The following is a 17,271-nucleotide window of genomic DNA, read 5'->3' as shown; positions in this document are numbered from 1 at the left end:
CTTACCCTCCTCTCTCACTGGCCCTGGTAAAAAAGGAATCCAATGAAAGAATACTATGAAGTGCTACTGCACATCTGGAGACAACAATGTGACAAAAGGACTTCATATGACATTCTAGTTCCTTTTTGGTTCATCTTCATTTAAAAAGCACATACTGATTTCAATTTCTCCAATGTAACTCTGCAGCCCACCTGCCTGCTGTTGCCACAACTTTCCCGATCCCTCCCTTGCCACAAAAAATGTATTTTGTACCAACACTCCTAGCTGCAGCATGCACAATTCAAATCAAAGGGAGCAACACAGAAAGGAGAAAGGCAAAGCAATGAGGCTGCTTCATTTTAACACGTTTCTTCCGATCACACCGATTAACCATGCTCCGCAAAGCCCACACACGTCGGCTGCGCATTGCCGCTTTTGTGCCCTACCTTCGGGTCCCGCTCACGCTGCCTCCCAGCCCGACGCCTGCCTGCGCCTCCTCGCTCGGCCCACGGCCCCCTTCGCCTCGCGTGTCCCAACACCCGATGCCCCTTCGCTCCTAGCCCAGCCGCACCACGTCCTCTCGCGGCTCCCGCCCCCCGGCAGCGGGAGGAACAGGCGCAGCTCAACTTGGCAAAGTGGGCGCGCGGCCCCGCGGGCCGGTGCCCGGCCGGGTTGGGCCGTTCACCGGGGGCAGCGCCCCGCCTGCGGAGCTCGGGACACGGGGGAGGGGGGGGTTGGGATTTGTACCACGCTACATCTCCACACGTTCATCGCCCAGCCCAGGGATCAGCCCCCACCCCTGACCCCCACTGCCCCAGGGCGGCGGCGGCGGCGGCTCACCAGGGGTCGAACTCGTGGATGATGCTCTCGAAGCGGATGACGGCGAAGAGCCGGGAGCTGAAGCCGGCCAGCCAGGCCAGGAAGAGGATGGTGAAGGAGAGCAGCGACTGCCAGCCCGCCGGCTGCGACAGGCCCCCCGACAGGCCGCCTCCACCCGCCGGGGGGCCGCCGGCAGCCGCCGCGGAGGAGCCGCTGCCCGTCCCGGGCCGGCTATTCCCCAGCGCCAAGGAGCCGGCGGAGTTGGCGGGTTTGTGCCTGTGGTCGGGGGCCGAGTGCTCCGCCATGTTGTACCCCGGGCTCCTCGCAGTCTCTCCGCCTAGCGCGCGGCCGGCAGGGGCGGGGAAGGAGGGAGGGTCCGCCCGCTCCCTGAGCGCTACGGCGGGGGCTGTGGCTGCCTCACTGGCTTCCCCCGGCCGCCGCCGCCTCGCCGAGCCGGGATCTGCCTCCAGACGCAGCCGTCACCATCCCAGTGCGGCGCGAGGCAGAGAGCGCGACCGGGACAGCGCGCGCGAGCTGGGGGGCAAGGAGGAGCCCCAGGCTGCCGGGGGAGAGGGGGCGGGCGGAGGGGGAAGGAGGAGGAGCCGGCAGGGGGCGGGGTGGGACGCGAGGGAGGCAGAGCGGCTGCGCACGAGTGGCGGGGCGGGGGGGTCGGCGGCGGAGCGCGAGGCAGAGAGGTGGGGGACGGGGGAGGGCCGCGCACGATCCAAGAGGAAACCGTACGGGGAGATGACGTGGGAGACAGTGGGGCATGAAACTACCGAGGCCTAAAGCCGCAGGCGAATCAGAAGAGGTGCGACGATAAATGAATGAGAGTCTCTTCCCCCCGCCCCTCTGAGAGAGGGCGGAGCTAGCAGAGGGGCGGGGCACAGAGAGGAGGGAAACGGTGAAGGGGGAGGAGGAACCAATCTCCATCTCAGCCTCTCAGTCAGGCCCTCCCTGTCAACCTGTCACAGAGCGACAGGTATTTCCACGGGGCAGGGACAGGCCCATGAGCTCAGCCAATCAGAACAGGCGTGGCAGGGGGAGAGGCAGCTTTGCCAACAGTGACCAATGAGAAAGGGACAGTGCGAAGTGGAAGAGTGTGATTGGCGGCTGTTTCCACCAATTATATAAGGCGGGGGGGGGAACCGTAGTTTAACGGTCACGTGAAATAAATGAGGTAGTCGGGGGTTAGAAGAGGCTGGCTTCCTGCCAGGGGGCTCGCGCCGCGCCGGTGGGGTGGGGACGTAGGCGGGAAGTCCCAGCTTGTCCCGCTCCGAGGCAAGGCGGAGCGCTGGGAGTCGTAATCTCATCTTGGCTTCGCTGTGGCCACTTGCCTTGGCCGGCTGTGCTCGCCCTGCCTGGCCTAGGCATCCAGGGCCTGCCCTGGCCCGCTGTAGGGAGCGAGACTGGGCGTGCTGAGGGCGGGAGTAGGGTCAGGCTCATGCAGCCTGGTGGGCACTAGCGTGGTAGGAGCAGCCGGGAGTTGTTTCCCCATCTGCAGGGCCTGGCCCCAAGAGTGAACTATCTCCTTCCCCCCTCTGGCCTATTAGTCCTGCCTGCCCCTCTCTGGCTGCAGATGGGGAGGGTGAGGCAAAAGCGTTTGTTCAGGCCAGGTCTATCTCCACTGGGCTGGGGTGCTGAAACAAATTTTATAGTGGAAATGCTGAAAGCCATTGACCCAAACTGCAAATCCTGTCTATAATGGAAATCCCTTCAGGCTAGGGGGTGTGGCAGCATAGCCAGCATCCCTAGTTCCACCACAAATGGCAGCTGGGATATGCCTGATCTTCTCTGGCAGCAGGATTGGAGAGGGAGGCAACTCAAGGCCTGGTTTTGCCCCTGCTTCTGGAACCTTGTTCTATTGTGTATAGGCTTTTGGACTGCTCTTCAACCTAGTGTTGGGGTGCCTTCCAGCAGTGTAATTAAGCAACCTGATCACACCTCTGTCACATGTTTATCCTCTCCTGAGGGGAGGGGGTGGGGAGAAGAGCAAGTGCATTGTCTCCAGTTGGGCTGGGGGAAAATCTGCCTCCCAAACACTGTAAAGTGGTGCTAGCTGTTGTGACTTGCTAGTCTTGCAATATTTAGTGTCTTTCTTAAAGTCCCATTTTTTGAAGCTGTATAACTGCATGATAACTTAAGCATTCATTTTAAAAAGGTTTATAGCAGAAACAAGTTTGGAGGCAAAATTTAAAAGAAAACTTCTATTTTTAAATGTTCACTAACTTTGGGGGACCTGACTTTTTGAGCATGTGGATTGCCAGTACTGCTGCTAACTATATAACCAGTCCTGCTGCTATGATCCTAATCCAGGAAATGGAAGCAGAGGAAGATCCTCCATTCTTTATATTAAATGTAGTGTGAGAGTACGTGCTGCCCAGGAAAATGCATGGTGCTTCTGCACTGTTGAATACTTGTACTGCTAACTCATTATGTGCCCTTCCCTTAGGTTTAATTTTCCAAAACGGTGCCTCAATTTTAGGCATTCAACTTGAGACACACAAGGCCTGATTTTCAGAGGTAATAAGTACTTGTAGCTTCCCTTTCAGTTACAATTTATGCTCAGCACTTCTGAAAATAAGGCCCTAGCTGTTTCAAGTGGTGTGTTCAAAATTAGTTCTTGCCTTCTGTGTCTCAGTTCCCCAGCTGTTAAGAGAAGAATAGTTTCCCTTGTAGGTAATTTGAGATCTTTAGCTGAAAGATGTTATATAAGTGGAAGGTAATATTGTTGTCCAGGAGGGACTTGATTACTTTTTCCTCAATATTTGAGTTATTTTACTGTGGTGCTTGGTAGCAGTAAAGAAGCTGAGTAAGTAGCATCCAAATCTTGATACACCTGTCCTCATCAGAACATGAGAATTTATGTAATTTGTATAACAAATCAAATAATTACTACTGTACAAGTACCACAAAAAAGATAATATACAATCAATATTGTAGAGCAATAAAGACCCCCTTCCTACAGGCACAAGAGCCCACCCACATGGATCTTGCTACTCAGCCATAGTTATTTTACTATTTGAGTTATGCTACATAAAGCATCATATAAGTATCAAACCTGTTTGTTAACCTCTTCATCTCATATGCACTGCTTGCTCCAGAATAGAGTGATTTTAAAAGCTATTTTAATATTAGTCCTAAATTGGAGGAGTTTCCACTTCAAATAGCCATTAAGTGTCTAAATTTAAAGCTGCATGTAATTGTTTTTTAATTATCACTTGGCCATGCTGTTGCTTCTAAAGTCTATATAGAGTGGGGGATTTTAGATTAAGATCCAGGAAAACTGAGAAAACTACAAAATAGTGCTGCCAAATGTACAAATACTTTAAAAAATATAGCTTTAATATAATACAAATGTCTGAGGGAAATGAAATTAAACACATTGAATGCCCCTGTTCCAAGGTTCCCTCCCAGATTTTAATAAACTGACCAACTGGCAATTCAAGTGGAATATTTTTTTTAATTGGTTCATGAGCAAAGAGTAAATGTGTCTAAAAGTTTGCCAGTATCAATCATTTTCTGATGTGGACTGATTTTTATTTCTGAACCAGTCTCATTCCATTCTTCTGGAGAGATGATTTGCTATTAGCAGTTATAATCTAGTCTTTTGGCAGCAACGCTTCCTGGCAGTGATGCAGTAGAGATATTGCTTTAAAGGAATGATGGTGGTGTGTGTATAGGACAGTGGTCACCAACCCGTCAATCCTGGAGCCTCTGCCAGTCAGTTGCGATCTCCGGGCCGCTAAAAGTCCAGCAGTGCAGTGGAGCTCAGGCAGGCTACCTGCCTGCCATGGCCCCACATCGCTCCTGGAAGCAGCTGGCTGCTGGCACATCTCTGCGGCTCGTGGGAGGGACAAGGCAGCTCCACACACTGCCCCCTCCCCCAGCACCATCCCTGCAGCTCCCATTGGCTGGGAACTGGGCAACGGGAGCTGCAGGGGTGGAGCTTGCGGGCACAGGCAGCGCACGGAGACCCTCTGCCCCCCACTCCAGGGCCGCAGCGATATGCCAGCAGCCAGCCGCTTCCGGGAGCAGCATGGGGCCACAGCATGCAGGCAGCCTGTCTGAGCCCCCCAGCGCCACCGGCCAGGAGCCACCTGTGGTAAGTGCCTCCTGGCCAGAGCATCTGCATCTCACATCCCTTCCCGCACCCCAACCCACTGCCTCAGCCCGGAACCCCCTCCTGCACCCGAACTCCCTTCCAGACCCCTCTTCTCTACCCCAATCCCCTGCACCTGCCCAGAGCCACCTCCTGCACCCAAACTCCCTCCCAGAGCTTGCACCCCTCACTCCTTCACCCTAACCCCCTGCCCCAGGCTCAGCACCGAAGCCCCCTCCCATATTGTGGACCTATCAGCCCCAGCCAAGAGCCTGCACCCTACCCCAGCCCTGTGAAAGTGAGTGAGTGGGGGGGGAGAGTGAGTGATGGAGGGAGGGGGGGATGGAGTGAGTGGGAAGGGCTCAGGGAAGAGGCAGGGTAGATCCTGGGTTAATCTTAAATTCAGAAAGTTCTTATGCATAAAAAGGTTGGAGACTACTGGTATAGGAGGTCTTTCCTATCTCATCCCCCCCTTTCCCTCTCCTCCTCTTCCCCCCCCCCCCAACTTCCACCCCCACTGTGGAGAGTCCAGGAAAGGATTCCATAGACCAAAATCTGCCTGGAAAAGTATATGGAGCATCAGAAACTTGGTTTACACAGTTCTTGTATTGATTTAATTATTTTGATTAGGCATATGATTTTTTTAAACTAAAACCATTAAATTGATACAAATCCTAATATGGACACAAATTATACTACTATAATTTATCCCTTTAAGCCTATAGGAATAAGGAATACCAGTATCCGCATGTTGATATCTGTATTAACATGCTAGTGGGGTTGTACTATAACTATACCATTATAGTTAAAGTTGTACAATTTTTGCATGTAGATAAGCCCAGAGAATTGGATTCAAATGAATCCTGACACAAAGAGTGTCTTCTGATCTCTGGTAATAAGTTACTCTATTTCAAACCATTCAGAAGTCTGGACCTCTGAATATCTCAGAGCTCAATCAATGAATTTCAATGGTAATAAAAAGCATATTTCTATTAAAAGCTCTCATTAGTGTCTGTAGGTATATACTTGAATTGCTCCGTTCAAGTTGGAGCATGAAATAAGGATATTAGTCTTCATAGTAAAACAGATCAAACAAATAGAGATGGAAGACTCACAGGGTCATAGTAGTTAGGAAAGGAAAATACCTATCCTCTATCAGTGCAGTACAGTCTCAAAAAAAAAAAAAAAAAAAGGATAGAGAACATAATACAATTCTCCAGTAGAGGGTGTATATTGATGGGAGAGACTGATTTACTTCTGCAATTACTTAAGCATCAAAAATAGTACTTTCAGCTCCCTCCATCCCCCATCTCCTTCCAAATCCTTACCTGAGGTATTGCAGGGTCTCTCTCTTTTTTTTTAAATGGAAGATCTGCACTAAGGATCGTGGACAACTGGTTCTTTCTTTGCCTGATGACCATTTACAATTTCTCATGCAGAAGAGCAATTGTCTGTTCTGAGGATTCAGAGGAATACCCAAATACCCCCATTCCCTGAAGAAAAATTCATTTTTAGTGTGTTTTTAAAATCTTCACATTTCCTTAAGGGTAGAGTTATAGTACTCTGATGGTAATTGGGATCATGGCAGAGTTGTTAAAATTGGAGAATATCAGAAGTTGTGTTTCTGTAAACAGTCAGGAAAATGTAAAATCAGAACTCATTCTCTAGCTGATCTACAGACCATCTTTTACACTGAGCTCACTGGTGACAGAATGGCAAACAAAATTCATCTTGGAGAAAGTGGACAAGCAGGTCTATCTTGCATTTTTAATTTATCACAATCAAAAGAAAAAAAAATCAAATTAGGCTATTTAGAGTAGGAGAAGTAAGTCTAGTAGTCTAGTAAACTATATGGTCAAAGAGCAGTTCTGGTTTGACCTGGATGAGCACATCATTTTTAAACAGACTCCCAAATTCCTACTTGTCCTGTAAGAGATGATTTTAGCAGTCTTAACTTTATAATCTTACACTTCAAGACATTTATTTTACAAGTGACTAGAGCAACTGATGTAACACTTTGTATGCAGAAAAAATTTTAGAGTGCTGAATATTATGGTGCTGTATAAATGAATTTTGCAAAAAGGGATTTGTGCCATGGTGAAGAGCTCAGTTAAGTAACTAGATCTTTGTTTTTAAAAAATGTATAGCACCATTTAAACCACAAAAAATGTAAAACTTGAAATTGCCAGAGAGAAAATTATGTGCAATAGTAGTGTGCATTTAAAAAAAGATACTCTTGTATTATGCTTTGTCTACATACATACACACAGTGCATTAGTTTAACTAAAATTGTTTTTCAAATATATTTTATCTCATGCCAATTTATGCAGATACACTTATTTTTTATTATTATAATTGGAGATATACCAATCTCCTAGAACTGAAAGGGACCTTAAAAGGTCATTAAGTCCAGCCTCCTGCCTTCACTAGCAGGACCAATTTTTTGCCCCAGATCCCTAGGTGGCCCCCTTGAGGATTGAACTCACAACCCTGGGTTTAGCAGGCCAATGCTCAAACCACTGAGCTATCCCTCTCCCCACTTAAATCCAAATTAAATTGATATAAGCCATTTGTAAACTGATATAACATTGTCAACAAAGAAATATGCACCAATTTAACTATAATCAGTTTTGAATTTGTTTTAGTTAAACTGGTGCAATTTTTGTCTTTAGACAAGGCGTTAATCTAACATTATGTCTAACAGCAACATTTTGACTCAAATCTCATTGCCAGTAACTTTCTACCATAGCTTCCCTTTTCCCATCTCTAGAATTGAATTGTAAAATGTAGAAAATAAGTTGTCGAAGAAGGAAATTTCAAAACCCTAATCACTGCTGTCTTCTTCCCTGTTAAATGTCCCAGGTCTTTATTTCTTGCTTTCCTCTTACTGTCTGCATTTTTCCTCTCCAGAGTTTCCTTTTCTTCATCTCTCCTTTTTATACTCTCTCTCCTGGTGTCTTTAACTGAAAATTTAACTTTTTTTAACTACCTTGAAGAGAACTACATTTTGTGTATCCTGCCTTTCCCTTTGATACTTTTCTCTCTACTTCTTTTCTTTTGCTACCATTCTATTGTTCCTCTCCTGCTCCTTCTTTTTCCGTTTGTTACTCCCAGGGGACTTATGCCCCACTGTGCAATGCATAATTTTGCAGAAATTATTTTTTGTGTGCAGAATTTCCTTTCCCTCACAGAAACGGGCTGCAGCGCTGCTGGCTGCGGCTAGGGGCCACTGGACAGGGCAGAGCCCCACTCACATGCAGAAGACACTGCCAGAGGGATTCCTGGCAGCTGCAGTTCCCAGCAGGCACTGAATGAAGGGGGCGGTGGCAGCACGCAGGTAATTCCACACAAGCCTGGGACTGAGCATCAGGGTGTTTTTTCCTCTGGATCCCTGGGCTATGAGGGGCAGGGGACAGGTGTCTGGGTGGGGGGCCTGCAGCTGGGTTCTGGGGGGCAGGGATGCAGGTACCTGGGCTGTGGGGGGGGGCACAGCTGATCTCTGTGAGGTAGGGGATTTGGGTTTATTGACGGGGGTCCCATGGCTGGGCTTGGGGGGGGGCAGGAGAGGTTGTGGGTGTCTGATCCCCTGGCTGGGCTTTGGGAGCCAAGGGGGTGGAGAAACAAAAACTAGGTTGTTATAGGGGTTTTTTAACTCTCTGCTCCTGGGGGAATTTTGGAGGGGGCGGGTATCTGTATTGTTACAGACATACTTGCTGATGGGTATTTTGAAATAAATTACCAAAATAATTAAAACTGATGTGATTATGTAGTGTTATTTTTGGCCACACCCTCTCCTGTCTCCAGCTAGCCCCTGAGTCGGGCTAACCAGAAAACAAGGATTCAATTTCCTGAAAAAATGAGGTTTTGGAATGTTTGTTATGATGGAGAATGAACCTGAGACCTTCTGAAACAGAGAGAGAGAATCTGTAAATGGCTAATAGTCCAGTTTGGGTGCTCATCTAAGATGTTTGGCCTGCTAAACCCAGGATTGTGAGTTCAATTCTTAAGGGAGCCATTTGGGGATTGGTCCTGCTTTGAGCAGGGGTTGGACTAGATGATCTCTTGAGGTCCCTTCCAACCCTAATAATCTATGATTCTACCTCATGAGTGCCCTAGTCACTTGTCTATTCCAGGGTGTATCTGGTTTTGACCAGAAATTCCATCTTGAACCCCAGTTTTGTTGAAATTGATAAATTTCTATGGGAGGTTTTGGGTTAGATGAGTCAGCAATTTCTAACAAAAAACATTTAGTCAAAAAATTCCTGACCAGTTCTATCTCTGACATGGTCCATGTCAAGGTTCCTCCCCCACTCTGAACTTTAGGGTGCAGATGTGGGGAACTGCATGGACACTTCTAAGCTTAATTACTAGGTTAGATCTGGTAACACTGCCACCATCCAGAAATTTCAGTGTCTGGATCACTTTCTGTCCCCACAAAACCTTCCCCTCCCTGGGCAGCCTTGAGAGGCTTTTTCACCAATTTTCTGGTGAACACCGATCCAACCCCTTGGATCTTAACACAAGGAGAATTTAACCATCCCCCCCTCCCTTCCCCCACCAATTCCTGATGAGTCCAGATCTAATCCCCTTGGATCTTAACACAAGGGAAAAAATCAATCAGGTTCTTAAAAAGAAAGCTTTTAATTAAAGAAAGGAAAAATTATCTCTGTAAAATCAGGAGGGAAAATACTTTACAAGGTAATCAGATTTATATAGCCCAGAGGAACCCCCCTCTAGCCTTAGGTTCAAAGTTACAGCAAACAGAGGTAAAATCCTCTCAGCAAAAAAGGAACATTTACAAGTTGAGAAAACAAAAATAAGACTAACACGCCTTGCCTGGCTATTACTTACAAGTTTGAAACATGAGAGACTGAGTCAGAAAGATTTGGAGAGCCTGGATTGATGTCTGGTCCCTCTTAGTCCCAAGAGCGAACAACCCCCAAAACAAAGAGCACAAACAAAAGACTTACCACCAAGATTTGAAAGTATCTTGTCCCCTTATTGGTCCTCTGGTCAGGTGTCAGCCAGGTTTACTGAGCTTCTTAACCCTTTACAGGTAAGAGACATTAACCCTTAACTATCTGTTTATGACAGTCCATATGCTGCTGGGTGCTTCTGTGGCATTCACCCAGGGGTGGGCCTTATATTTGCCATATGACTCCTTTGTGCTAGCTCTTCCAAGGCAAAGGTGTTCTCCCTCTCTCCTCTTTCTCCCTTAGTGTTCAGTCTTCTTGCTTTTTCCAACCCTGTCTCTGCCTTGGTTCTTCTCTCTTTGCAATGGTCCCCTTTCCTGCCAGAATGACCACTAGGCAGGTTTAAAAAAAAATGGATACCCTCCTCAACATGTATATCAGCGTTTCTCAAACAGGGGTCGCCACTTGTGTAGGGAAAGCCCCTGGCTGGCCAGGTCAGTGTGTTTACCTGTCCCGTCCGCAGGTCCAGCCAATCGCGGCTCTCACTGGCTGGAGATCGCTGCTCCGGGCCAATGGGAGCTTCTGGAAGCTGCGTGGTGCAGCCCCCAACCCAGTGCCCCGGCTGGAGTGCTGGAAGCCGCGTGATGTGGCCCCTGGCTGGAGCGGGGCAAGCCTCAGACCTCATTCCCCAGCAGGAGCTCACAGGCCAGATCCTGCTCTGTTGCTTAGCGCATGAGCCAGAAGCCAAATGGTTGTAGAGCAGACTCATTTTCTCTCTCTTTAAGTGGTCTCAGTGCCACTAGATGGGACAGAACACCACACCCAGAAGGTGTGTGGGTTACACAGACCTCTGGGCTATCTGTCTTGAAGAGCTGTGGTAGCTTGTCATCAGTATTGGTAGTAAGTGCCTTAATCATAACTTGGTTATCATTGATAGAGGCTTTAGAAAAGTGTTACTGCAAAATGTTCATATTATTAATTGTTTAATGTTGTTAAGGAAGGGCTTCAATGTGACCAGCACATAAAAACATGTGTGACGGGGTAAAGACTCACCACTGCTGGCGCCTCCCGTTGGTTGCTCCAGGAATTAGCTCTGTCCACTGCGGAGCGCCCTCAGCGCGTGGGGTCTTGTTCGATGTCCGTTCTGCTCTGGGACCCACGTTGCTCTCCGCTCGGCGGCATCCTCTTCAGGGCACTACTCCAGACTCTCCCTGGAAGGGGTGGGTTAACAGCAGTCTCACCTGCCTCAGTGGCCAACCACAACCCACAGTCTAGCCCCTTAGCTCAGGGACAAGTTGCAGTCTGTATTGGCCACCATCTTCTGTGGCCAAGTGCAGTATAAGGGGGACGTGGGGGGACCCAGGCCCCCCTGCTTCTCTGGGTCCTGGCCCAGGGACCCTCTAGCGGCAGCCTCCTTCTGCCCTCCCTCATTCCCTTCCTGTCCACTTTCCTTCCCTGGGCCACTTCCTCTTTGGCCCTGTACACCTCCTTGGCCCTTTGTAGCAGGGCCCACAGCCTGGCAGGTAACAGGGCTGGAGCTCTCTCTTGCTCCCCCGAGCCTGACCAGCATTGCTCTGTCTGAGGTGCAAGCTCCTTCCTCAGGAGCCACTCCTTCCTTGCCAGCCAGGGAGAGACTGCCTCTTCTGCTAAGCAGCCTTTATATAGGGCCTTGCCCAGCCCTGAATGGCTGCCTCTGCCCTGTCCCTACTGGCCTTTGTTGATTGAGGCTGCACAGGCTGGCAGCCAAAGACCTATTCCAGCCCTTTTTTCAGGGGGTGGGGCAATTGCCCCACCACAATATGTAAATACCACTTGCTTTAGTGTTATCTACTAAATACCCCTATCAAACAGGTGAATAGTAATATTTAGCATATAAATAAATTCGTATCAGTTGTATTTATTTTAGGTCCTTTGAAGTCATGGTTCCTGGGTTCCCATTCATGCACCATGCTATCACATCAAAGCTGCCAAGTACTTCTTCTGGAAGATTAAGATAGCCTATGGGTGAATGGAGTAAGATAATTTTTTTAAAATATAGGGTTCTGAGACTGCTCAGTTGAAATTAATAAGCATTTTGCCACAAATTCCAATGGGAGCAGGATCAGGCCCTTGGTGCAGGAGCCAAACCATGTACCAGTGGGTTTTTTTGTGATAGCTGTGCATGCTGGGGTACCAGAAGAACAGTGCCTAGCAACTTTTGTGTTCTTGAAAAGGGGAAAAAAATTGAAGGCATGATCCAAAGCTTGTTAAAGTCATGGGAGTCTTTTCATTGACTTCAGTGGGCTGTTTAAGGAGTGAATGTGCTTTCTACACCGTATGCCTAGTTAATGGGTACATTCCTCACAATTTTTGAAGTAAATGGATTTTTTTTATTTGCAGGTCACCTTTAAAATATGGACATATTTGATCAAAGTCCAACAATTCTGAATTTATTTTGGCAGGTTGTTTAGCTCAGGAAAGTACTACCATAGTAATAAAGATATTGTCTTTAGTCCATTAACTAATTCACCTGGAAAAATTCTGAAGATCATGTAGTGTAATGTCAGCAAAGAATTCCCCATGCTTGAAAAATTACCTTTCCAAGCTCTGCGCAGCTTTGTCCTCAGAATTTGTCCTATTGTCTTTGGAATATTTCTGTTACTAGTATCTCAGACTGTATAGTGTCATCTTTCTTTGCATTTTCTAAGTTCCTTTCTGATAAGTTAGTAAGTTCCTTACTAAGCAACTGCTGCACAGAACTAAGCAACTAACTACATCAGAATTGCAAAAGAATTTATGTGATTTTGTTATGGAGTGAACAAGAACCACAAAGCAAGAGTTTATGGGCACTTGGAGGATGGTATAATTTCATCCTGTTGTCACAAAGAGATCTGAAGTGTTATTCTTGAATTCAGCAATGATTTTAAGTTGTTGATGTGAATTTTCTGGACACTGCAACGGCATCAGCTGATTTTAAGGGCTTATAACACAAAGACTGAGTTACATCATGACAGTTACTAAGGACTGTATAGTGACTTCAGTCTGCCCATGGAGTGAAGGCAGTATATGGCTTTAAAATATTCTGTAATGCCTGATAGATTAATACCTCAGGGAATCCCTTATATGAAGAAATTAATCCCACAATGTTTAAAGCGTGTTGCTGTATCTGTCATTTTGTCCTTTTGGGGGCGGGAGGGAGGGTTCTGTACTTGAGCCTTGAGAGACTGAGGTACATACCAATAAATGCCAGTTACTTTTTTGAAACTGTTTTTGAAAACTCATCTAATAGCTCACATTAGCTTACCAAACAGTCTCATTCTCAAAAGAAAAAGCCACACAATTTGGAGAGAGAGAAAAGATTACGCTTTTTCTAGCGTGGCTTATAATTATAACTAAATTCAGAGACACATTGCACAAATGAGAACATGGCCAGAGGACAGATTCTAAAGCCAAGGCAGTTAAGACACTATATAAGCGCACGAGAGAGACAGGCATCGGTCATGTGATGTGACTTTGGGATAGTTTATTTGCCACTTCAGGGAAGGAAATCAGCCAGTGAGAGGTAGATGTTCACTAACCCAAAGAGTCAAGTAACAAACAATCTTGTAACTCAAGCCACCCTCTCTGATGAACTTGACTGTGCATTATACACTAGAGACTTGTCATATCTATTATTTACTCCTTTTATAGCATTTACACTCCTCCATTTAATAATTTTATATGCGTGTCTTTCATCTGAGGATTTCTAAGTGCTTAACAAACACTAATTATTCCTCACAGATCGGCTGTTGCTATTCTCATTTTACACATAAGGAACCTGAAGCACAAAGTTCTGCAAGGTCATTCAAAGCTTCTCAGATGTGTGCTCTAACACTAGACCCTACTGCCTTCCATGACACGGAGTGGTATAATGGATTGATCAGCACTCACTGGGGATATATGTATTTAGAGTGTTCGCGTATATTTAATTGCTCTTCCAGGTACAGTATATGATATGAAATTAGCATGGTGTTTTTCCTTCCTTATATGTGTAATGACATGAGTTATGCCAGCAGAGTTCTAAGAATGTTTATTAGTAGTGGTTGCTGCTGGAGCAGAGGAGAAAGCTCAGACATTTTTGTTACCTTTATGATTTAAAAAATATTCACTGTCCTGGTGACTAAATTGTAAAAAAGAAATCTTTAGTATCCAGAGGATATTGCCCAACATATGTCATTTTAAAGTGGATGAAATTTTGGGCCCATATTACTTGCTAATTTTATGGTGTTCAGGGTCTTTAGCTTACTTCTGATGCTTACTCAATAAAGACCTGATCCTGCAAGGTACTGAGGACTTCTTGTGACTTTACTGTGAGTTGAGGGTTCTCAGAAGAACCCAGGAAGTGCTCCGTATTGTGCAGAAGAGCAGAGGCATGTTTTGCCAGAACATGTCTTTTCCTAGATTATGCAGTTTATTAATGTCAAGAATAAATTCAGGAATTGGTAGGTTAATGGATCCCTTTTCTTTTGAGAATACTCTTACAGTCTTGATGTATAAGGTTCCAAACAATTAGTCAATGGTACTAATAAAAGCATTAGCAACTTTGCCATTACTCTTAATTTGCTGAGTCTGTTCCCTTTGCATCTCCTTGGTGTGACTTCCATTTTAAGCTAAGACACACACTATGGTTTTTACTGCAGACAACGAATATGATTTGTGTGAAAATCTTAAACCGTTTTTTAATCTGGGCTGTTAATTACTGAATTATTATGCATGCCAGTCTTTTCCTGTTTGTGAGATGAGTATCTGAGACTGGTAAGGACTAATGAACGTTATTAGCCTATGAATTTTTGCTCTCCTTTAATTCAGACTGTGTCAGGGCATACCTTGGCATGTGAGAAGAAAGTGTTCAAACACTGTCGTAACAGTATTCAGAGAACTTGTCAAACTGGGGAGAATGCAGCAATGTCCCAGTTTTCTACCTCCTGCCTAACTCTTGTAGTTTAGAGTGAAGTGCTGCTACTCCAAACTCTCACATAGAGGTTTAATCTGGTTTCTTTTAATTAGAGGTGGGGGTTGGAGGGAAGAATGTTTCCCTGCATAATCACGGATGAACAGCATGTGTCTCATGCATTCACTACTGGTCCTCACACCCAGATATCATGAAAGCTGTGAATACTGAATGTGAGAGCTGTAAGGTCTTTCATTTAATTCTTTATTTTAGCTGAGGTAGAGTATGCTATAGTAGATCAGCCAGATTCTCTAGAGTATTATAAGCACTTGCTGCCAGCATAATACCACTATGTTCTGGAATATGATAGAGAGTGCTAAAAATTCTGAACCACAAGGTCAAACCTTGAATGCTTCCTGATATGCAGTGCAGAATCATATTATTTTATGATTTCAGGGAATTTTCTCCGTCTCTGTCACAGATTAGGAGAGTTTTAGGGAAATGCAGATCCCCAATAGGTTTAAAAATGTGATTTCACTATTTTAGTTTCTCTGCCACTGTATTCTCTCATTACCCTTTCATTTGTGCAGCCAACTTTGTGATACCTAATCTCTTGACAGAAAAGCAGAACTACTCAGCTTCCTAGGAGCAGATGCCAAAACTCCCCAGAAGTTTTAGAGTTGTATCTACTAAGCTTACCTCTTCCACGGAATAGGAGTGTATGAAATCCATAACATACTTGGTCCCTACTGGCCTGGAAAGTGAATGCCTGTGCATGTGGGCTTTTAATGTGGCAGTCATACATACTTGTGCTATGCCACCAAGTTCACTTTGTAACCCATTCTTTTCTCATCCCTAACCACCACCATGTATTAAAATCACCCCACAGCATTTTAATAGGTTAACCAGAGTTAGGGTCTATCTCACCAAAGCATTGCTATGCAAATTACTTTACCGACTGTTTATTTAAGAAATTGAATGTGGAGATGCTTTTTGATCTTACAAATGATGAATATTTAAATTGGCCCGAATTGCGTTCTGGCCTTTGTGTGTCTATTAGAACACAGGTGAGGCATTTGCCTACTTTCATTGGGTTGAGTAGTCTCTATTCTCCCTGAAGATTTGAGAAGTGTTCTTGAGTTATAAATGAGACACTAATAATGGTGGTTGGTTTATTGGCTATTCAAAACTAGTGTACAGTGTATATATCACAAGGAAATATGCACCACATATCTAGTTAGCCATCTATGCATGTTTGAAAAATATCCTTTCTTAGTCCTAAAACATTGTGTACTTTTAGTTGACAGAATTCTCTCTCACAGTGGCAAGGGAGCCACAGATGCTTGTTCTGAGCAGCTTCATTGTCCACAGACATGCAAAATCCCTTGGTTTAGCTCAGGATCTTCTAGCTACCATGACATCCATAGAATTGTCCCAGGTCACAATCATGGGACTGTCCCTCTGGCTACACTATGATGCTGGTATTTTGGCTGGGGTAAGAGATAAAACATAGTGGCGTTTATACTCATGCTATGAACTGATCTTTACCCCCTGCATGATGAGGCTGGAGTGCACCTTACCTTTGGGACAGAGAGCTTGTTTTATTGTCTGACTTGGAAGCTAATGGAATCTGTTGGGTTTCAAAGTGCTCTGAAGAGGAATGCTTTCTTACCGACAGATCACTGGTTTGATGGGAGATTATAATGAACTTTTGTCCCTGACCATCAACACCAAGTGGCTCCTAAATGCCCTCTATCTCAGGTGCATCCTTGTAGATCCTCATGGTATTCTGATAACCTGCGGCAAGTGAAGCAGTAAGGAATAAAATATAATGGAAATCTTGCTTAAATCTGATTAAGAGAAGCATAGAATGTTTGAAATCTTATACTGTGGCTGTGGAGCAATTGAAGAAAAATGTCTTTGGCTCTACCATAGAATACATTAATTCCCATTGCTGGTGCTTAACCACCTGGTCAATCTAGACTATTTGCATTCAGTAACAGAGTTAAGCATTTTTTTGCTGTGAGGCATTTTCAAATTCTTTTGTGGAAAAGATTGCTTGGGTTCAGAATGAGCTGTCACTTGAAGATAGACAAGATAAAAACATCCATCTACCATCTGCAGACTTATAGCTTGGTGGAACATTTAAACAAGACTCAAGGGGAGGTTGAAGAAATTTGTCATCAGATACCCCTAACACTGGGATTGACTGTTGCTGCCTGCCTGCCACTACTCTTTGCTAACTGGGAGGTTCCCCAAGCCTCCACATGTTTCTCCCCCTTCGATTGGTCGACAGCCCCAGGACACCCTTGATTTATTACAGGAGTCCTGGGAAAGCCAGGGACCACAAGCAGAAAACCTAGTCTAATATGTCCTTCAGTTGTACAAGTAGCATAAAAAATTGAGCTCCTTCACCTGTGAGAACCTACAGGAGGCCCAGCAACGTCAGGCAGTGATGTACAACTGTGGAGCCTGGTTATGAGAGTTCAAGTCGGGGGACCAAGTTCTTTTGCTATTGCTCAGCACAAAGACCATGGACAGCGGGTATC

At 45.7% G+C, this 17,271-nt stretch overlaps 1 protein-coding gene and 1 long non-coding RNA gene across 2 annotated transcripts in view; one reads left to right on the top strand and one right to left on the bottom strand.

The window, feature by feature from the left end:
* The window catches only part of STT3B (STT3 oligosaccharyltransferase complex catalytic subunit B), a 90,503-nt gene extending 89,133 nt beyond the window's left edge, over nt 1–1,370 (bottom strand). The window contains exon 1 of the mRNA XM_039524361.1: nt 820–1,370. Coding sequence (XP_039380295.1) covers nt 820–1,103 — 284 coding nt within the window. The 5' untranslated portion in view covers nt 1,104–1,370. The remainder of the gene's footprint in view (nt 1–819) is intronic.
* Nucleotides 1,371–1,527: 157 nt separating this feature from the next.
* On the top strand, nt 1,528–13,879 carry LOC120397827. The gene is made up of 3 exons (XR_005594024.1): nt 1,528–1,609; nt 8,092–8,237; nt 13,573–13,879. It is a non-coding gene; the product is annotated as an uncharacterized LOC120397827 (long non-coding RNA).
* Nucleotides 13,880–17,271: the final 3,392 nt, after the last annotated feature.

This window comes from Mauremys reevesii, linkage group 2 (genome assembly GCF_016161935.1).
Source record: "Mauremys reevesii isolate NIE-2019 linkage group 2, ASM1616193v1, whole genome shotgun sequence".
Lineage (NCBI taxonomy): Eukaryota > Metazoa > Chordata > Testudines > Geoemydidae > Mauremys > Mauremys reevesii.
The sequence above is the reverse complement of the archived record's forward strand: the minus strand, read 5'-3'. Positions and strand labels throughout refer to the sequence as shown.